At 51.1% G+C, this 22,872-nt stretch overlaps 1 protein-coding gene across 1 annotated transcript in view; it reads right to left on the reverse strand.

Moving 5' to 3' along the window:
- Positions 1–22,872, reverse strand: part of Cfap221 (cilia and flagella associated protein 221) — a 79,448-nt gene that overhangs the window by 37,554 nt on the left and 19,022 nt on the right. The window contains exon 6 of the mRNA XM_052201188.1: positions 4,160–4,263. Within this exon, the coding sequence (XP_052057148.1) occupies positions 4,160–4,263 (104 nt within the window). The remainder of the gene's footprint in view (positions 1–4,159; positions 4,264–22,872) is intronic.

The raw sequence follows: 22,872 nt of genomic DNA on the forward strand, positions 1-22,872 counted from the left end.
TACATGCACATGCACACAAGTGGAAATTTGTTAATTTCCTGGATACATACAGAGATCAAAATCATTAAGTAATGGCCACCATTGTATCTCAAGCCCAGGGCCAGGTGGAAAGAGTCACTAGAGACCCTGGGTCTGCAGGCTAACAGCAGGACATCTGGAGAGAAACCTCAGCCCAAGAGACTTTAGTACATTGACAGTCACTTGGTCAGAGTATTCACCTGCAGACCATTCTCTTCAGCTCATTAACTTAAAAACAGAAGGTCAAGCTCTGGGACATGATTAATGGTTTACCTTGACCTGGGTGATTAATTTTTTTAAGTGCTCTCAGCCCAGACATGATACATAAAGCCAGTGGTGGAGATGCAGCCCAGGCAACCACAGTGCAGCACTGCTGCTTTTGTCCCCTGTTCCTGCAGCCTCATTACCAGAACACGGTGGTGGCAGGCTGTGCAGTGTTGACAGTTGTAGGATATGTGCCAAGTCTCGACAGCTACTGCCTGGCTGAAATTCACAGTGGCACAGAGCAGTGATGGCCTGGGCTTTATAAGTGAGAATGCTGTTCTCAATATTTAACCACGTTAGAAAAAGTCTCCCTCGGTTGGAGGTGTGCTCGGTCTGCACATGCTTACCTAGCATGCGCAAAGATCCTTAGCCCTACAGAAGCCAGCTGTAGTGGTGCCAACACTCAGGAGTTTTAGGCAGCAGGATCAGAAGTCCAAGGTTATCCTTGGCTACACATAGTGACTTCTAGGCCATCCTGCAAAATGCAAGCTGTCTGTGGAGCAGGCAGTGAGATGGGTCACAGTAAAGGAGCTGTCAATCCTAACGGTCCGAGTTTGAGCCCTAGACCTGCATGGTGGAAGGAGAGAACTAACTGGAAAGTTGTCCTTGGCCCACAATGCATACATGTCCATACACAAGTATATGAAATAAATACATAAGAATGTGATAAAAACAATCTAAAGCTCACACTGCTACTCTTGGATCAATTACAGATCACTACCCTCAGCACAACCAGGAGTAATGACTGAGGCAAAGCCACAGAGCGGGAAGCCGGGCGGGGTGGGACGTGCCTGTTATCCCAGGACTCAGGAGGGCAAGGCAGGACCCAGGCTGGGGTGCGCTTCACAGCAAGACAAGCAATAGCAAACAAACAGGCAAAATAATAGCAACAACGAAAACAAAAGGCAGAGGAAGTTCTGGCTGCCAAGATGGCCCAGAGAATCTGCTGCTCTCGCTGAGGACTGGAGTTTGGTTCCCAATTCTAATGTCGGGCAGCTCACGACTGCCTGTGGCTCCAGCTCCAGGGGCTCTGATGCCCACTTCCACCCTCCACGACCTTCACAGGCATGTGACATACCTATAACTACACACACACACACACACACACACACACACACAAAAATACAAGCAAGAATAAAGGCCATAGTTTATCAACATAAGCATTTCAAAGAACACTTAGAACACACACTGAGCAATGTGAAGTCACAACAAGAAAATATTGCTGAGTCATTTCCTAGGTGGCACAGAGGTCGACATATTTAAATATGCAAATAAACTAATACAAGTATGCACATGGACATATTTAAATATGCAAATGAACTAATATAAGTATGCATGTGGACATATTTAAACATGTAAGTGAACTAATTAAAAATATAGGCATAGGCCGGGACTAAAAGAACAGAAAATAAAAGTACATTAAGGACCAGACTGAGAAAACTTGCAAAAATTGTTCCTTATTATACATCTATATAGTTATAGCCTTTAAAAACATTTTAGTCAACATATAGTTGTAAAGATATGATTTTTCCATGCATGCACAGTTATATAAGGAAGAAGCAGGGTAATCTGTCACCTCAACCCTTATCTTTGTCACAGTAAAATTCTCTCCGAGTCTGTGCACCTGTGCACACCTATGCCTGAGTACACCTATGTCTGTGGATACTTGTGCCTGTGCACACTCATGCCTATGCACACACATGCCTGTGCACACCAGTGTCTGTGCATATCTACGCCTGTATGCACCCGTGCCTGTGCACACCTGTGTCTGTGCACATCTACGCCTGTATGCACCCGTGCCTGTGCACACCTGTGTCTGCCCACCCATGCTTGTGCACGCCCATGTCTATGCACACCCCTGTCGGCACACGTGTGCAGGCGTGTGTGAAGGCTGACATCGGGTGCCTTCCTCAGTGGCTTCTCACCTTACTTTTTGAGACAGAGCACCTCACTGAACACAGAGCTCACTGACTGGCTCGGTTGTGTGGGCAGCAGGCACCAGGGCTCTTCCTGTCCTAGGTCTGTGACTGTAGGCACCGTCCCCCCCAGAGGCTTTTACACGGGGTGCTGGAGAGCCGGGTCACCACGGGCAGCAAGCACTTTGCTGACGGCTCCCTTCAGTCCCGCGGAGTCATTAGAAGCTCACGTTAGTGACCTCTGATACTCTAATATGCATTTACATCCTATAACCATAACCTGCTCACCATCCCACCTCATGCCCCCAGCTTTTGATAGCCACTAGCCTAGATTGTGTTTCCATGAAATAATTTTTTAAAAATACTCTCTATGTAGTCCTGACTCTCCTGGAGCTCCTTATTTAGACCAGGCTGGCCTCAAACTCACAAGGATTCACCTGCACCTGCCTCCTGAGTGCTGGGATTAAAGGCATGTGCCAGCATACCTGGCCAAAACAACACCGTTGGGGGGGCAGTGCCAGTTCTCTGCTTTCTGTGTAGCTGAAGATGACCACTTGCGTCTAATCATCCTGACTCCGCCTCTCAAACCCTGGGGTTACAGGTGTGCAGCTACACAGGGCTGAGGGTGGGGCATCGCCCTGGCTTGCACGCCAGGCAGGCACTCTGCCCCTGAGCTGCATCCTGAGCCCTGGGAGATGAAATAGATCCCATGCATCGGTGAGATCGCCTACATCAGCACAAGCTTTAACATTTTCCCCCAACAGCGCAGAGGTACAGATTGGTCCCCGAGCCATCCAAAGCCTCACGCTTGGAGTCTTCTAAGGACAATTGTAACCTTCTAAGATTTAGGGTTCCACTGAGTGTGGAGTTTGGGGTGAACTAACCTCTGTAAGATTCAGCATAGTTTAAAAATGATGTGCAGACAAGCTGTTGATAAATGTTAGCACAGAGGTTATGGAGGAGGGCACCAAGGAGACAGAGCCTCCCTCTGCCTCCTAGTCACAGGCCACTGCTGTTGCCCAGGGCCTGGGGCAAGAAAGTAGCTTCAAGGGTCACTGGGCCTCCATCACACACAGTCCTGATTGGTCACTCGGGGACTCTGCAACTCAGCTCGGACACCTTAACAGAGGCTCAGTTTTCTCATTTTCTGCGGAGTTCATGTGATCGTGCAGTGTTTGTGAAGACTGAGATTCCAGCCTTTGGGCTACATGGGCAAGCGATAACTTACATGGGTTCAGTCACCGCCGAACCACTTGGAGGAAGAAATGTGTCTTGAGATAATTGTATACTTGGTTCATTTTATTGTCCCCCCCTCCTCCATTTTCTTGTGTGTGGAGTGAGTGTGTGTGTGTGCATCTTTGCATGTATGTGTGTGTGTGCATCTTTGCATGTGTGTGTGTGCTCTCCAAATATGCTGGTTACGATTTCTTGTCAACTGAGCTGGAAATGGAGTTACCGTATAAACACGCTCTGAGTGGGTACTCCGCAGAGTGCTACTGGAAGCATGTAACCAAGGCGAGAAGACCTGTCCTGAACACGCAGCACGGTTCCACCCGTGAGCTGGGCTGAGTGAAAAGGAGGAGGGGACTGAGCACTCCATCTCTCTGCTCCCTGACTGTGGATGCCGGTGAGCAGCTGGCTCACTCCTGCTGCTGTGCTTTCCCCGCCATGATGGACTGTGCCCTTGAACTGTGAGCCAAAACCACGTTTTCTCTTTCCTTCCCTCCCTACCTCCTTCCCTCCCTCCTTCCCTTACTCCCTCCCTCCCTCCCTCCCTCCCTTCCTTTCTCCCTTCCTCCTTCCCTCCCTTTCTCCGTCCCTCCCTCCATCCCTCTCTCTATTCCTTCCTCCTGTTGTGTTTTTGCTACAGTGACGACCAGGACATCAACTCCTGTTTCAAGCCCTGCCTCTGACCTGAGATCTCTGTGGCAACTGGGCGTCTGAAGTCACACCCTCCTCACCTGACTTTGGCTCAATCGTAAAGGCCTGATGAGACCGAAGCAACGTGATGTGGAATTCGAAATCCACGGGGCAGCTGCACTGCAAGGGGATCACGTAGCTTTTACTGCAAAACAAGACCAAGAAGGAGATGGGACACAGCCTAGAACGGAGCAGAGGCTCAGGAAGCACAGCTAGCAGCAATAGGTGTCACCGACCCCAACCGTCCCTCCTGACTCTCAACACAAAGATTTGTTTTAAAATAGGTTGGCCTGGCATTTAATTTGCCACATGGCCAAGTGTCTGAGTTTAGTTTCTGGTTGCTGTGACAAAATCCCCTGACAGAAGCAACTTAAGGGGGAATGGGTTTGGTTCACAATGCCAGGTTATTGTTGTAGAGAAACTGAGGCAGCAGGAACCGGAAGCAGCTACGCCCACTAAAGAGCGGAGACAACGAGGTAGTGCTTGCTGTGGTGAGCTCGCCTGCTCCCTCTCACACAGTTCAGGATCCCATGCCCAGGGAATGGCGCCACCCGCAGTGGGCGGGTCTTCCCACATCAGTTAAGGTAATCAAGATAATCCCTCATAGACACACCCACAGGCCACTGCGATCTAGACAACCCCTCACTGAGACTCTTCTCTGGTGATTCTAGATTGAGTCGTGTCAACACTTGACACTAACCATCACACCCAGGAAGAGCTTTCCTCTTGAGTGGTGGGATTGCAGGCGTGCACCACCATATGCGACTTGTGCAAGCCTGAGGATGGAGTCCAGGGCTTCGTGCTCTTAGCAGGCAAACAGTCTACCAAATGTTCCATCGCTCCTTCACACTCCTGAGAGAGCTCCACTGTGATCACTGCGGGTGGGGCTGGAGGACTGGGGGACTCACTGTGGGTGGGGCTGGAGGACTGGGGGACTCTCTGTGGGTGGGGCTGGAGGACTGGGGGACTCACTGTGGGTGGGGCTGGAGGACTGGGGGACTCACTGTGGGTGGGGTTGGAGGACTGGGGGACTCTCTGTGGGTGGGGCTGGAGGACTGGGGGACTCTCTGTGGGTGGGGCTGGAGGACTGGGGGACTCACTGTGGGTGGGGCTGGAGGACTGGGGGACTCACTGTGGGTGGGGCTGGAGGACTGGGGGACTCTGCCTCCTTGAGAGACACCCATTTGACCTGCTCACCTCTGTGGACTTCACTACCATACACTAGGCTGAGCCTCAACCGGCAATGCCACGGCTCCCTGGATTCTGGTAGAGTCGTATGTATAGGAATTTCAGCGACATCTCAGACACACACACACACACACAGAGGTCAATAAATATTTGGTTTTTCAGTAGCCATTTAGGAGACTACAAATGTGGCTTTTAAAAAATTACTTTTATTTTTTTTTATAGTTCCCCCCCTCATGGCCCTCCCTCCCACAATTCTTCATCTCATTCCTCCTCTGCCCTGTCTTCAAGAGGATGTCCCCCACACCCCTTCCCCAGGCACACACACACACACACACACTACTTCCTGCCAGGCCTCCCCACTCCCTGCAGCCTCAAGTCTCTCAAGGGTTAGGCTCTTCTTCTCTTACTGAGGCCAGACCCGGCAGTCCTCTGCTGTGTATGTGTCGGGGCCTCAGACAGCTCCCGCATGCTGTCTGGGTGGTGGCTCAGTGTCTGAGAGGGCTCGGAGGTCCAGGTTAGTTGAGACTGCTGGTCTTCTTCTGGGGTGGCCCTCTTCCTCAGCTTCTTACATCCTTTCCTTAATTCAACCACAAGGGTCCCCGACTTCGGCCCAATGGCTGGGTGTAAATCTGTGCCTGTGTCAGTCAGCTGCTTGTTGGGCCTCTCAGAGGCTAGCTATGCTAGGCTCCCGTCTGTACGCACACCATAGCATCAGTAATAGTGTCAGGCCTTGAAGCCTCCCATTGAAATAAACGTGGCTTTTAAAAGTATGTCCAGAGCTGGGCGGTGGTGGCACACGCCTGTAATCCCAGCACTTGGGAGGCAGAGGCAGGCAGATTTCTGAGTTCGAGGCCAGCCTGGTCTACAGAGTGAGTTCCAGGACAGCCAGGGCTATACAGAGAAACCCTGTCTTGAAAAAAACCAAATCCAAAAAAACCAAAAAAAAAAAAAATATGTCCAGAACATTTATATTGGGCATTGAGATTCATTACCTTTTAATAACCTGTGAAAAATCTGAATGTAAATATTTTTAAACAATTAATATTTCTTTATTCATTACTATCATCTATGAAATATTTCCACAGAAATAAAACATCACCAGTTGACAGTGCTTGTCTGTCTTTGTTCTCTTCTTTGCAGGGGTGACCAGAACTAGATAACCTCTGGGTAAGATTTATGTATATGTATTTATTTATTATTAAATGTGTTTATGTATATTACTAACATTGCTGCACATCGTGCTTGGGAAGATGTGGCTGCAGTAGAGATGCTCACATGGCATCGACGGTCAAGACGGCGGCCGGTGCTGAATGCTGGTCTTCGGTTTTCTCTGTCCCTTTTCATTAATCTGGGACCCCACCCATAAGATGGCCCCACCTACACGCAGGACGGGTCTTCCCACTTCAGTTACGTGGCTCTGAAAACGCCCTCCCAGGCACACCCATGTGTGCTTTCTAGGTGGTTCCAAACTTAAGTCCACTTTGCCGCTACACTCATGACCCCTCAAGAGCTACGGTTGCCTTCCGGAGACTTGCGGAAGATAAGTCAGTCAACATCCCAGCAGGGATGGGCGCAGAGCCTGCAAAGCCTGCTCCTGGGACAGGCGGCCAGGAGAGACAGACGGTTCCTGTCAGGGTCACGGTCCTTGGTAGGTGGCTCACGTTTTAGGAGTCAGTACTATAGCCATGAGCACACGGACAACTGGGCTCAGTAGATTACATATTTTTAAATCTAGGACAGGACATGAAGTTGGGAGGAAAATCTGGACGGGATGCACAGGAGAAGCAGGAGGGTGCGAGCGAATTGTATTGTAGTCGTGTATGACATTCTCTAAGCGTGTTAGGGCTCCTGTGACGCAGCTGTCTCGGGGCTTCGGTGCCCCAGCCACTGGGCCAACTGGCAGCGCGGCTCTGCTCTGCCTCACAACCTGGCTGTCACCATCCTCTACTTGCCTCCGTCCCCAACTGGATGTGAAGCCCCAGGCCCAGGTCAGTGACATTTCCTGGCTTTCATTGGCTGAAGAGGAAGAGAACCTCAGTTCCCCCTCAGCTTCAAGGCAAGGGCAGGCGCTGCTCCCCGGGATCAGTGAGACTGAGCCTCCGTGACCCATGGGAATGAACTCCACAGCCAGGAGCCCACTGCAGCACCGAGCCCACTGCAGCCCCCAAGCCCATTGCAGCACCGAGCCCACTGCAGCCCCCAAGCCCACTGCAGCTCCTGAGCCCACTGCAGCCCAGAGCCCACTGCAGCCCCCGAGCCCACTGCAGCCTCTGAGCCCACTGCAGCCCCCGAGCCCACTGCAGCCTCTGAGCCCACTGCAGCCCCCGAGCCCACTGCAGCCCCCGAGCCCACTGCAGCCTCCGAGCCCACTGCAGCCCCCAAGCCCACTGCAGCTCCTGAGCCCACTGCAGCCCAGAGCCCACTGCAGCCCCCGAGCCCACTGCAGCCTCCGAGCCTACTGCAGCCCCCAAGCCCACTGCAGCCCCTGAGCCCACTGCAGCCCCCGAGCCCACTGCAGCCTCCGAGCCCACTGCAGCCTCTGAGCCCACTGCAGCCCCCAAGCCCACTGCAGCCCCTGAGCCCACTGCAGCCCCCGAGCCCACTGCAGCCCCCAAGCCCACTGCAGCCCCTAAGCCCACTGCAGCCCCTGAGCCCACTGCAGCCCCCGAGCCCACTGCAGCCCCCGAGCCCACTGCAGCCCCCGAGCCCACTGCAGCCCAGAGCCCACTGCAGCCCCTGAGCCCACTGCAGCCCCTGAGCCCACTGCAGCTCCTGAGCCCACTGCAGCCCAGAGCCCACTGCAGCTCCCAAGCCCACTGCAGCTCCTGAGCCCACTGCAGCCCAGAGCCCACTGCAGCCCCCGAGCCCACTGCAGCCTCCGAGCCCACTGCAGCCCCCGAGCCCACTGCAGCCTCTGAGCCCACTGCAGCCTCCGAGCCCACTGCAGCCCCCGAGCCCACTGCAGCCCCTGAGCCCACTGCAGCCCCCAAGCCCACTGCAGCCTCTAAGTCCACTGCAGCCCCTGAGCCCACTGCAGCCCCCGAGCCCACTGCAGCCCCCGAGTCCACTGCAGCCCCTGAGCCCACTGCAGCCCCTGAGCCCACTGCAGCCCCCAAGCCCACTGCAGCCTCTAAGTCCACTGCAGCCCCTGAGCCCACTGCAGCCCCTGAGCCCACTGCAGCCCCCGAGTCCACTGCAGCCCCTGAGCCCACTGCAGCCCCTGAGCCCACTGCAGCCCCTGAGCCCACTGCAGCCCCTGAGCCCACTGCAGCCCCTGAGCCCACTGCAGCCCCCAAGCCCACTGCAGCCTCTAAGTCCACTGCAGCCCCTGAGCCCACTGCAGCCCCCGAGCCCACTGCAGCCCCCGAGCCCACTGCAGCCCCTAAGCCCACTGCAGCCCCCGAGCCCACTGCAGCCCCCGAGCCCACTGCAGCCCCTGAGCCCACTGCAGCCCAGAGCCCACTGCAGCCCCTGAGCCCACTGCAGCCCCCGAGCCCACTGCAGCTCCTGAGCCCACTGCAGCCCAGAGCCCACTGCAGCTCCCAAGCCCACTGCAGCTCCTGAGCCCACTGCAGCCCAGAGCCCACTGCAGCCCCCGAGCCCACTGCAGCCTCCGAGCCCACTGCAGCCCCCGAGCCCACTGCAGCCTCTGAGCCCACTGCAGCCTCCGAGCCCACTGCAGCCCCCGAGCCCACTGCAGCCCCTGAGCCCACTGCAGCCCCTGAGCCCACTGCAGCCCCCAAGCCCACTGCAGCCTCTAAGTCCACTGCAGCCCCTGAGCCCACTGCAGCCCCTGAGCTCACTGCAGCCCCCGAGCCCACTGCAGCCCCCAGCCCACTGCAGCCCCCAAGCCCACTGCAGCCCCCAAGCCCACTGCAGCCCCCGAGCCCACTGCAGCCCCCCGGGCCCACTGCAGCCTCTGAGCCCACTGCAGCCTCTGAGCCCACTGCAGCCTCTGAGTCCACTGCAGCCTCTGAGCCCACTGCAGCCTCTAAGCCCACTGCAGCCTCCGAGCCCACTGCAGCCTCCGAGCCCACTGCAGCCTCTGAGCCCACTGCAGCCTCTAAGCCCACTGCAGCCTCTGAGCCCACTGCAGCCTCCGAGCCCACTGCAGCCTCTGAGCCCACTGCAGCCTCTGAGCCCACTGCAGCCTCTGAGCCCACTGCAGCCTCCGAGCCCATTGCAGCCTCTAAGCCCACTGCAGCCCCCGAGCCCACTGCAGCCTCTGAGCCCATTGCAGCCTCTAAGCCCACTGCAGCCCCCGAGCCCACTGCAGCCCCCAAGCCCACTGCAGCCTCTAAGCCCACTGCAGCCTCTGAGCCCACTGCAGCCTCCGAGCCCACTGTAGCCTCCGAGCCCACTGCAGCCTCTGAGCCCACTGCAGCCTCTAAGCCCACTGCAGCCCCCAAGCCCACTGCAGCCCCCGAGCCCACTGCAGCCCCCGAGCCCACTGTAGCCTCTGAGCCCACTGCAGCCCCCGAGCCCACTGCAGCCTCTGAGCCCACTGCAGCCTCCGAGCCCACTGCAGCCTCTAAGCCCACTGCAGCCTCTGAGCCCACTGCAACCTCTAAGCCCACTGCAGCCTCCGAGCCCATTGCAGCCTCCGAGCCCACTGCAGCCTCTGAGCCCACTGCAGCCTCTGAGCCCACTGCAGCCTCTAAGCCCACTGCAACCCCCAAGCCCACTGCAGCCCCCGAGCCCACTGCAGCCCCCGAGCCCACTGCAGCCTCTGAGCCCACTGCAGCCTCTGAGCCCACTGCAGCCTCTGAGCCCACTGCAGCCCCCGAGCCCACTGCAGCCCCTGAGACAATGCCAGGTGCCATCTTTCCGGTCTGTCCATTTCATTTGAGACAGTGTCTCTCATGGCCTAGAATGTCACCACACAGGCTAGATGAGGTGGCCAGCAAGCTCTAGACACACCCACCTGTCTCTGTCTCCCATCTTTGCATCCCTGGGATTAAAACTGTGTGCATATGTGTGTGTGTGTGTGTGTGTGCGCGCGCGCGCGCGTGCACATGTGTGTGTGCACATGTGAGTGTGCGTGTGTGTGCACGTGTGTGTGTGTGTGTGTGTGTGCACATGTGAGCGTGCATGTGTGTGTTGCCCAGAGGAGACGCCTGGTGTCTTTCTCTATTAATCTCTGCCTCACCTTTTTGAGACAGAGAATAGTAGGTTCATCAAGACAGGTCTCTGATGAACCTAGATCTTGACAATTCAGCTAGACTGGGCGACCAAAGAGCCGCCTGCCCCTGCCTCTGCCTCCTCAGTTCTGGAATTACAGATGCAGGGTGCTCTGCCTAGCTTTTGACATGCATGCTGGGGTCCTGAACTCAGGTCCTGCTGCTTGCCAGCAAGCACCTGTTGACTAGACATTCACCTGCTCCGGGTGGTGCAGCGTATCTAGTGACTCTGAAGCTCACTCGTGACACTTGCCAGGCCACGCCCTGTCCTGCCTGTAAGTGACTGCCACTGCTATTTATTCCTCCCTCTCTCCCTCCCTTCTTCACCTACTTCCTTCCTGAAACATGGTCTCCTGGAGCCAGGTTCCTCTCAATCTTCCTGTGCAGCATGGATGACTTTAAACCATTATCTTTGTCCTCACCATGGATGACAGTGTGAGCCACCACGGTGGGTTGATATGGTCTGGAGATGGAACCTGGGACTTCCTGCATTCTAAACGGGTGCACTACCCACTGAGCCAGAGCCTTCTTGGTAAATATTGTTCCTTAGCTATGACGTTCTCTGCTGCCAGGGTAGGTGCCTATAAACACTCGCATGCCCTGGTAGGAGACGAGGTGGCCCCAGGGTTCCAGCAATGATGCTTTTTGACATAAATCCTGGATAATGGTCGCATGGGATCCTTTCTTCAGCCCGGTTTACAGGATTTTCCATGAAACCTTTACAACCTGTCCTACCTCAGGCTCTGCTAGGGTATACAGCCGACCAGAACTCCCTGCAAAGCATCCTGATTCTGCAACCATGTGTCGTGTACATGGGTGGCTGCGTTTTAAAGGTGTGACGCTCAGTCTTGACCGTCAGCTTGATGGGATTTAGAGTCACCATGAACAGAGAGACTTCTGGGCATGGCTGTGAGCAATTTTCTAGGTTAGGTTGACTGGGGCAGGAAGATCCACCCTAAACATAAATGTGGACGGCAACATCCTGTGTGCTGGGCTCCTGGCCTGAGTAAAACAGAGAACGTGAGCTGAGCCCCGGCATCCATCTCTCTCTGCTTCCTGACTCTGGTACTCGGTGACCAGCCGCCTGAGTCCCTGCCGCCACCATGCCTGAGTCCTTGCCGCTGCCGCAGTCACCGCCACCACCACAGCCACAGCCATGCCTTCCCACCATGAGGGACTGTGCCCTGGAACAGTGAGCCACAATAAACCATTTCTTATGTAGCTTTTATCAGGTTTTTGTTGTTGTTGTTGTCGCCCTCTCTTTTGTCACAGCACCTAGTGACTACACAGGGCTGTCTGCGGCCTTACCACCCTCAAGGCTCCCAGTCTTCTCTGAAACAGAAGGCAGATCAGCCGAGCAGACACGTAGGCGGTCCACTTCCTGTCAGCCATTCCACCCAAACTGGTTTGACTGAACTAACAGCCGTTGTTACAGCAACCAGACTGGATCCCGCTCGCTCATGGAGATGGGAGCAGGGTGCGGGTAAGGGCTCATCGCTGTCGTCATGCGGTCTCTGGGGACAAGACAGGTGACTATGACTCAAGGGTCAGCACCTGAGAGGTCAGCACAGAGCTGCCCCAGTATGGACCCCCAGCTGGTGCTCAAGGCTCTTCTGATAAATGCCACATGGCTGAGTGTTTCTAAGCTGAAATAATTCCCCACAAACTCTCTTGGGGTCCTCCCCTTTGGTGATAAATGGCCCATTTTCGGTGAAGTCCTAAGCTCTGATAATTCTCAGAAAAAGGTGTTGAGGTATTTGTTTAGTGGTGATTACCAGCGGCCAAGTTCCCGATGCACTTGCCAGCCTGGAAAAATAAACAGTTCCTTAAGGGAACCACATTCCAAGCACCGTGATTCAGAAGGCGGCAGACTGATGCAAGTCGCCAGGTTGCAACGGCATCTGTGCTCTGCCCCAGTTACTCCTGCCCCTTCATCAGTGTCAGGGCTGCAGGGATGGTGGGGCTGGACTGGGGCTTGGTAGCATCACCATGGTGGCTAGCTGTTTGTTTGTGAGGGTTTTTAAACAGTTATTTACTTTTATCATGCATTTGTGGATGTGACCCGTATAGGAGCTGGGAACTAAACCTTGCTCTTGTGCAAGGGCACAAATGCTTGTTAATTTCTGAGCTAACTCTCCAGCCTCTTATTTTATTTCTAAATATTATGCTTTCAAGTGTGTACGTGTGTGCATGAGTGTGTGTGTGCGTGTGAATGTGTGTGTGTGTGTGTTGATATTCACACGAATGCTGGTTTCTGTGAGACCCCATGGAGCTGAGTTACATGTGGTTGTAAACTGCCACATGTGGGTGCTGGGACATGAACTTGAGGTCTCTGCTGTATGCACCATTAACCAGTGAGCCATCTCCTGCCTCCTTGTGTGATGGTTAATTTAATTGCCAAGCTGACACAATCCCAGACCATGTGGGAGGTTGGCATTAAACTTAGACATGGCTGCCTTTGCCCGCACAGTGCTGGGATTAAGGGCATGCCCTGCAATGCCTCCAGCTGTGGAGAATGATCTTGATTATGTTAGTTAGGGAAAGGTGTCAGAGAGGCTGAGTGGGGGAGGCGGAGCCACAGAAGAGCAGAAAACAAGCAAACAACCGGGAGAAAGCAAGCTCTGGCAGGCACACTTGGAACCGGGAGCCTCCCGGGCCCTTTCTCCCTGAAGTTGCTTTTGTTGGGCTATTTTACCACACAGCAACAGTATGGGGAACTGGGATGCTTATCATATGTGAGGTCCTGGGTTCAAGCCCAGTACTAGAAGCTGTTTAGTGTTTGCTGAAAGTGGAGGTGCACATCTGTAATCCCAGCACTTGGGAGGCAGATGTAGGAGGATCAGAAGTTCAAAGCCAGTCTGGGAAACTTTTCTGAGACAGCAGCTCAAATAAACAAATAAACCTTCCCAGCTTTGGAAACGTGTTTAGCCAGGTAAGAGTGTTGTCTATGCAAGCTTGAGGCCCAAGTTCAAATACCTAGCACCCACCTAAAAATTTAGACAAGGCTTCAGGGTACCTAAAACTCTGTGCTGGGTGATGGGTAAGTGGCCAGAGAATTTGGGGGCTTGATGGCTGCTAGCCTTGCTCCAGGACCAGGGAGAGATCCTGAGGTGAAATATCAGGAAACCTCAGATTCTCCTCTGGCCTCTGGACACACATGCACACAAGCACACTCACACGTAAGAACACACATGTACACACATACACACATGTGTGCAACACACTCACAGACACACACATGTGCATAGAGACATACATGTGTGCAACACACTCACAGACACACACATGTGCATAGAGACATACATGTGTGCAACACACTCACAGACACACACATGTGCATAGAGACATACATGTGTGCAACACACTCACAGACACACACATGTGCATAGAGACATACATGTGTGCAACACACTCACAGACACACACATGTGCATAGAGACATACATGTGTGCAACACACTCACAGACACACACATGTGCATAGAGACATATATACACACATACACATATACATGCGCGCGCATGTGCGCGTACACACACACACACACACACATCTCTAAGCTAAATCCCTACTGATAAATTCTGATCTACAGTGAAGAAAAATACTCCATTCTTGTTATTCCTCAGAAGCAATTAGGACCTTAAGTCAGAGTTCTCTAACTGACAAGCATCAGATAATTAAAACAGAAAAGCAGGTGGAAGTCAGCGCTCTGGGAGATAATCTTAGCTTTTAGCCTCCTGACTTTACTGCTCGTTTTATCAATTTCATTAAGATTGCATATAAAACTACATTAGATACTTCAAAAGAGTCACTTCCTGTTTTTTTAAATGACAGCATAAACCTTTGAAATGCTAAGACTTTGTATTATGTTCAAATTTCATCATCAGAAGAGAGCACACATTTACCTTATAGGAAGTACACATGGGAGGAAGGGACCTGGGAATGTGGCTCAGTTGGTCAAGTGCCTGCCTAGCGCGAGGCCTGGGGGCCGTCCCCAGCATGGCATAAACCAAGTGAGTTGTTACATGCAAGCATGCACTCCTAGCATCCAGGAGGATCAAGGTCATTCTCGGCTACACACTGAGTCTGATGTTAGCCTGGGCTACACATGAGACTCCACTGTAAGGAAGAAAGGAGAGGGAAGGAGGAAGGAAGGAAGGGAAAGGGGGAGGCTGGAGAGAGAGAGAGAGAGAATAAATAAATTTCTCTCTCCCCATCTCTGATTTGTTTTAGAGTGAACTTATTGGATGACTTAAAATTAAATAAACTGTTTAAAGCTCTCAGTGTCTGGAGAGTGTCGTGACCAGGCCACTTTACCATAATTGGATTTGGCTCCTTTGCCAGCGAGTGAAGGGCAGGGGACAATAAGCATGACAAACGTGTGCTGTTCCACAGTGGCCGGACTCGGCCGCTACGACAGCGTAATTGTTAGTTACTGTGCTTTATGAAACAGCAGGGAAGGGCCAGGGGAGGGGAAGCTGGCAGAGTATCGGCCTTGCAAATGTGAGAACCTGAGGTGGAGACCCACTGCCCACGTTATAAAGCTGAGCATGATGAAAATGCACACCCACAAATGCACACTCATGAATGCACACCCCCAAATGCACAGCCACAAACCAAACAAATGCACACATGCACACACACACACACACACACAGTGGGGGAGGGAGTTAGATAGTATTGGGGCCTGCCCATATGACCTTATGTACACCTAGTTACAAACCCCACCTTTCTCATGGCAACTGGACCTTGGAAATCTGGGATTAATGTTCTTTTAAGTGAAAACCCACAAGTGTGCCTTCACTAGAACCAGCCCATGTTGTCACTATGATCTTGGGCACTGGAACTGTGAGAAATTCTGTTATAGCCAAAGATCCTGGTTTCACACTCACATGCTGACATTAGGAAACTATTAAGACACTGATGTTAATACTTAGTATTACAGGTCTTTGCTTTCTATAATTAAATCATTGCTTTTTTTAATTTTATAAACTTCATGGGAGAAAAACTTGCAAACAAATAAAAACATCACACAGTAAAATTAAGCTAATCCAAATTATACAACTCAGTGAACACAGTTAAAATCAGCACCAAGACCACAAGAGTCTATGACTGAATTAGAACGAGAAAACCAAATATACATGTTCTGTGTGCAGAGGCCTCAGTGAGCACACGTGCTATCTCCATGCAGCAGAGGTGAGCACAGCTCAAAACACCTGTGATTCACACACATTTGATTTTTAATTAATTTGGTAGATGTACATTTGGAAGACTTTTACTGTTGCCAACGTTTTTACAACCCACAAGTGCAATTATGACCAGCAGTTTAAGACACCAGAGAACAGCCTGGATTCAGCAAGTTCACCTCTCCAGACTTGGTAAAACATCTTCTTTTTCTGATTATTGAAACAGAACTGAATTTAGGAGACAGAGAGGAAGAGGGAGGGAGGGAGGAAGGGAGGGACAGAGGGAAGAGGAGGGAAGGAGGGAGGGGATAGAGAGAGAGAGGGAAGGAGGGAGGGGGGAGGGAGAGAGAGAGGGAGGAAGGAAGGGAGGGAGAGGGAGAGAGGGAAGAAGGGAGGGAGAGAGAGACTGTTGAGGACTTGAATTCTGGTTCCCAGGATCCATATAGATGCCAGGTGTGGCTGGCTGTACTTGGAATGAGAAATAGTGTCTACAGAAATAAGGTAGGGGGCAGGGGAGTAGGGGCTCTCAATGCTAACCTTTAGTCCACATGAGCATGGACTACATGTGAACACACACACACACACTCACATACACACACACACACACAGGCTATGATCATAAACATACAATTGAACACACATGGGAAAAACTAAATGTTAAGTTCATATAACAGAAAATTCTTAATAGAAACAATGCATTTGATAGCAAACATCGCTTCCCAGCTCCACAGGGAAGGGAAGGTAGGGTGGTGGAGACAGATATAGAGTGAAATGCAGGGACTGCTCCCTGGGAGGAAGCAGGCTCTGTCTGTCTGGACCCTAGAAAAGAGGGTCATTGTGTGGCAGGATCTAGGAAGCGAGCTGGGGTAAGTAACAGGGAGGGAGGAGGGTCGGTGGAGCTGGGGGGGAAAGAAAAGGCTTCCTTCAGGGTGCTGACTTTTTCATATGGAGAAAGTAGGTCATTATTAAGGGAAGATACGAGATGCCCTAATGTGGTGGAAGCGACCACATGCTGATTGCATGAAAACCACAGTTCCTCCCAGCCCAAGAGCCTGAAATAACATTTGACCAACATAGCCCACAGGGCACCCCGCTGACCGTCTGCCTGTCCTTGTGGCCCAACGCCTGCAGCCACCAAAAAAAAAAAAAGGCTCATTCTTTGTTGGAATAAGAAGTGCATTTCTTTTGTTTATTTAAAATACAGTCTCTCTTTGGAGATGATAATATAATTACGTCATTTTTCCTTGTCCTCTCTAAACCCTCCACATACCCCTCCTCAACACTCTTTCAACTCCATGGGCTCTTTTCTTTAACTGTTGTTGCTGTGTGTGTGTTCCTAACTATATGATATAACCTGTTTAGTCTGTATAATGTTACTTGTATGCATGTTTTCAGGAATAACCTCTTGTTATTGGATTGTCAATTGGTGTTCTCTTCCCTTGGGGAAAGGAAACTGACTGCTTTTAAATGAAACAAAGGAAGCTCAAATACCTCTGGTTTTGAAACTGCTGTGTCTAAGAATTGGGCTAAGAAGTGGGGGTCATGTGTGACAGAAGTCAGCTGTTCATGAAATGACGGCCATAGCTTGGGATGGAGCTCACTTGGGATGGAGCTCACTTGACAGGATGCCTGCCTAGCGTACGGGAAGCCCTAGGTTCCAATATCAGCACCAAACTAGCTGGGCATGATGGCACACGTCTGTAATCTCAGTGCTATATAGGGAGTTTGAAGCTAGCCTGGGCTACAATGTGACAAAGAAAGAAAGGACAGAAGGAAAAATGTCCTATTTGACAAGCACCCAATCAACATGTTCTAAGATGCGCACTCAACACATGCACCTGTGTGCTTGTATGTCTGCATGTACATTCATGTGCACCTGTGCACATGTATCGCATGTCATGTGTGCAGTGCTACATATCTGGGATGTAGCAGCCGCACGCCAACTGGCTACCACACACCAACTGGCTACTAGTTAGTGATGGAAAGAGCATCCACATGGACAAGGCAAGGGAAGAGCACATAGTCACCACTCTGAAGGTCAGGGAACACTGCTCAGCCGCTGCAAACCATCTTGCTTTCCTTTGCTCCATGAGGAATGTTCTTTAGGTAGGCACTGACCTTCTTTATATTATAGTCTTAAATAGTAGGCCTAGCAATTTATTCACGAATACTTTGTGTGAGTATGTGTGTACACGCACACATGTGTATGTGGATGTGTGTGTACGTGTATGTGCATGAGTGTGTTTGTGTGTGCACATGTGTGCAAGCCCTAGGGACCCCTCTATCCCCACTTTTGCAGTATGGGGATCACAAGCATGGGTACTACCACACCCAGCTTTTGGTCATGGGTTCTAGGGATCTGAAATCAGTTCTGCCTGTTTGGCACTGAGTTATGAACTGAGAAATCTCTCCGGTCTTTGTGAATACTTTCTCTAACAATGAAGGTCATCAGGACTTAGAATGTGATGCTAGCTTGGCTGTCTGAGCATAGATACTGAACGAATGAATCATTCCAAAAAGTTATAGACTGGATGACCCTATCGTGAAAAATGTTCTACTCTTAACTGCCCCGGTACACATTCATTTGCCCATGGAGCTGATCATAAATTTAGTCCACTTTACCCATGACACAAGCCAACTGCACAATGTGAACGAAGCTGGTGGGAGAAGAACATGTCAGAGCTTTAACGCTGGGCCTTCCATTGCTTTCTCCAGGATTGTTACATCCAGAATTTTGGAGAAAGACGACGACGACGACGACGACGACAACGATGACGACGAGAGCATTAGCTCAAGTCTTCAGGTGCAAGTCCTCCTGGATGGCACCTGAAGCTCTTAGGTTTGTGCATTACTGTTCAGAGGAATCCCTAGAATTTAGACTAGGGATGTTTTTTCTTTCACACTAAGATTCAGAAGAGGAGACCGGACCAAGGGGAACAACTAGATTGATGTGTGTGCAGTCAGAGCATCTTAAATCAAAGAAATTCTAGCTACAAAGGAGGGGAGAATTGTTCACATAACAAAACCACTGGTACTTGTCAAGTGACAGGGATTGTGTATGCATGTGCGTGTGTGTCTCTCTGTGTGTGTGTACCCATGTGCACAGGTGCATGTGTATTTGTATACATGCATGTGTACGGGTGCACACATGTGTAAGCAGCTAGAGATCAGCCCTAGATATTGCTCCTCAACTCCTTGTTTGTTGAGACATGTTCTCTTCCTGACCTGGAGCACATTAAGTAGGCCTGGCTGGTTGACCAGTTATCCCCTGAGATCCTCCCATCTCTGCCTGCATAGCACTGCGATTACAAGTGCACGTAGCTGTATATATTTCTTTTTTAGCTTAGAGTTCACCATAGTGGAGCAAAGGCATGCTGGCACAAACAACTGAGAACTCATGCCTTGAAGTACAAGCAGGGGCAAACTGGGAATGGTAGTAATTTTCTTCAAAGCCCTCTCCTAGTGACACACCTCCAACAAGGTCATGCCTCCTAGTCCTTCCCAAACAAATACAGCATCTGGGGACCACCAAACCCCGAGCCCCGCTTTTCTGTGGCTTCTTGGGATTGAATCCAGATCCTCCTACCTGCAAGGCAAGTAGTTTACAAGTGAGCCATCTCTTCCACCATGATCATTTCTTTCATCCAAATACTGATTGTGAGATGGAAGCTAACTGCTGTCCCAGAGATGGAGGTCGAAGCTGAAATAAAGAAGCGTTTCCCAAAGGTAAACTCATCCTTATAATTGTGTAAGAAACAAATTGTTATTGTCCACTGCATATAAGAAAACCACTGTGTTGTACAAATCAGTGTGCTGGCCATTTTTGCTCTCTCTCTCTCTCTCTCTCTCTCTCTCTCTCTGCTGGTGTCTTTCTGCAGAATTGTATATTAAAAACTGTCTCTTTTCTTAAGTCTCTTCAATGTGCTGTTAACTTTGCCAACACGAGAACACTTTAATAAAACACTAATGCTTCTTCAGTTCTACCTAGAATCTGGGGTGTGTAAACAGAGTCCTCAGTATGGGGAAGAACAGTTTTTCTCTTGACAATTGGCCTCTGAGGCTCGTCACAGAGCGGGATTTGTAGCCTTCTACTGATGTGTTTGCTGTGACCTCTTGCAGCTGGTTCTCTGAGCCTCCCAGAAGGGCTCAGAGTCGGCAGAGAGCAAGCTGGGCTTGGCTGATGTCTGTGTCATTGATCTTCCCTGTCAGCGCTCACTGGAGAATACACATTCCCAAGCAAGCCAGGGGCTGGACAACACATTCTGACATTGGCCATTCCCACACCTCAAGTAAGCCACAGGGTCCAATGCCTCATTGTTGTAACAAGAGCGTTTTGGCTCTTGGTTTGAGGATACTGACCATCGCGTCAGGGAAAGCATAGAGGTAAAAAGCACAAATCACATCCACCATCAAGATGAAGCGATGGATCTGGGGTTCGCTCACCTACTTTGTGTTCTATCCAGGACCCCAGCCCATGGGAGGGTGCTGCCCACCTTCTGTGTGAGTCTTCCTCAATTAATCCAGTCTAGGAACTCCCTCACAGACAGGCCCAGAGTTCTGTTTCAACAAAGATTATGAGCCCTATCAGGCTGGCAAGACGAACCATCACAAGGCAGCCATAACTCACTAGCTGACTGGTTGTCAGTTGTTGCTGGGTGCAAGGAAGAGCGAATGATGGGAGAACATTGTCAGTGGCTTCTGCTAGCTACGTGGCACCAGAAAGACACATTTTGGTTTTGAGACAGCATGTGTCGTAGCCCAGGCTAGCCTTCAATTCACTATGCAGCCGAGGATGAACTTAAATTTTCCTCTTCCTGCCTTTATCCACAGAGTGCTGGGATTCCAGGTGTATGTCATCACGCCCAGCCAGAAAAGCAGTGTTGCTGAACTGCAGAGAAAGATGACTTAATCGGAAGCCTTTTAGAGCCAGGAGAGTGGAATGGCACACACTTTCTATATCTAATACAAGTGTGTCCTTTATCTTGATACACAGGAAGGATGAGATTGCATTGTGGCGACAATACTCTCAGAGACTATCTAGTGTTGTGTGTGGGAAGTGCATGTATGTGTTCCTGTGTTCACATGTGTACGGAGCCCAGAGGTCTACCTTGGTGTTGTCCTCTGTCACTCTCCACCTTTTTTTCTGAGACAGTCTCTTACTGAGTCTGGGACTCACAGATTTGGCTTCCTGGCTCCCGGCATCTTCCCGTCTTCAGTTTCCTAGTGCCAGGCACACGGGTGCACACCTAGCTTTCTCCTTGGGTGCTGCTGTCTAGACTCAGGTCCTCATGCTTGTTCAGCAAGCTCTTTCTCACTGAGCCTCTCACCCAAACCCATGACTGCCATGTTTGACAAGCCAGCCCAGTTGAGTTTATCTGGTTGTAAATTATAAAGCGAGCCCACGGAGGAATACAAAGCTTCAAGATCTTTGCAGCCAGCGACACTGTTTGACTTGCGGGATGTTGGACAGATGGAGGAATTCAGCTTTCTTATTTACAGAGAATGTCAGGGTACATTTTAGCAGATCTTAAGCCACCAAAGTTGTTTATGGCTATCTGGCAAGTGTGCTCACAGCATTTTGTCTCAGTAAGGGAAACTTTACAACAGCCAGAACAAGCCACCCAAAAATGTAGATGATAAATGTGAACAAGCCCACTGTGTAACCCAGAGGAAGATGGATGGAGACGCTGTCCAGGCTACAGAGAGGCTTTGGTCAGATCACAGTTGTTCCTCCCCAGAACTACCCCCTCAGTAAGAAAGCTGCATGAGCCAGTTCAACACAGATCTCCAACTTTTGACAATTTTGTCCAAATTCTTTTATGAGCAAAGGGGAAAATGGAGTCCTTTGAATCCCCTGTCCTGATTGGCTATGGCTGTCAGCTTGACACAGCCTAGAGTCATGCAAGAGGAGAGGCTTCGGCGGAGTAACTGTCTGGATCAAGTTGGCCTACTGGCATGTCTGGGGTTGGGGGACTGTTTTAATTGTTTGTAGGTATAGGAGGGCTCAGCCCACTGTAGGTGGAACCACCCCTAGGCAGATGGTCCTGAACCACTTTAGAAAGATAGTTAACTAGAAGCCAGCCTTCCAGCCAGCCAGCACCCAGCATTCTCCATGGTTCCTGCTGTACTTCTTGGCTGTGGGGTGAGTTCCTTATTTGGAGGTCATGTTGCATGGAACATCAAACATCCCTGCCTTCAAGTTCTTGCCTTGACTTCTTTTGGTGATGGATTATGACCTGGAGTCCCAAGCCAATATAAACCTTCCCCCATCTAAGGTGATTTTGACCAGACTATTTGTTACAGCAACAGAACAAAGCTGGGACCCTGCTGTCCGGTGGTTTAGGTCTTCCTGTTGCTTTTCACTTCTTCATAATGCAGGGTGGGTCCTCTTCGGTAGACAAAATGGCTATCTTACTGAGACATTTTAAGAGAACACATATACAGTGCTGGGAAGATGGCTCAGTTGGTAAAGTGCTTGCCTTCCAAAGTTTGAGGACCCGACTGCGATCCCCAAAATCCATATTAAAAAAAGAGAAGAAAGGCATAGGCCTCATGAAGGCCTAGCTCAAGAATCTTCACTCTCTCTCTTTGGATTCAGTTTCTGTTTATAATGCCCAGCGGAGGAGGGCACACAGATTTGTAAGGGGCACAGCGAAGGTGGTCAATGCTGACTGCCAATCTGGCAGAATCTAGACTCCTAAGGAGGAGACAAGCCTCAGGGCATACCTGTGAGAGTTTCTGGTTGGGGTTAACTGGGGAGGGAAGACATACTCTGGATGTGGGCAGCACCATGCCAAGGCTCGGGGGTTCTGGACTCAATAGAAAGGAAAGCAAACTGAGAGCCAGCCTTCGTCTTTTTGTGACCTGGCTGTGGTCACGTGTGAGCAGCTCTCCCCACCGTGATGGAGTGTACCCTCAGAGTGTGAGTCAGAATAAAGCTTCCCTTCCTCCCTTTGTGTCGCAGTAGTGACATGACTGACAAAGGCCCCTGCTTCCTGTCCCTTTTACCTCCTTTAGGCTCTACCTAGAAGTTGAGGGATGTGGGCACCATGGTCTCATCAGTCTCCTCAACTGAGAGGTGACATCACTGTCCTTTATAACTCACTGGTGTTTTGTTATGAGATGGTACCTAACACATCAAGCCTTCGACAAATGACTGAAGGACTGACTGACTGAATGAACGCTGAATAAAGAACCCAT

The sequence above is a fragment of the Apodemus sylvaticus genome, chromosome 12 (assembly GCF_947179515.1).
Source record: "Apodemus sylvaticus chromosome 12, mApoSyl1.1, whole genome shotgun sequence".
NCBI classification, from domain to species: domain Eukaryota; kingdom Metazoa; phylum Chordata; class Mammalia; order Rodentia; family Muridae; genus Apodemus; species Apodemus sylvaticus.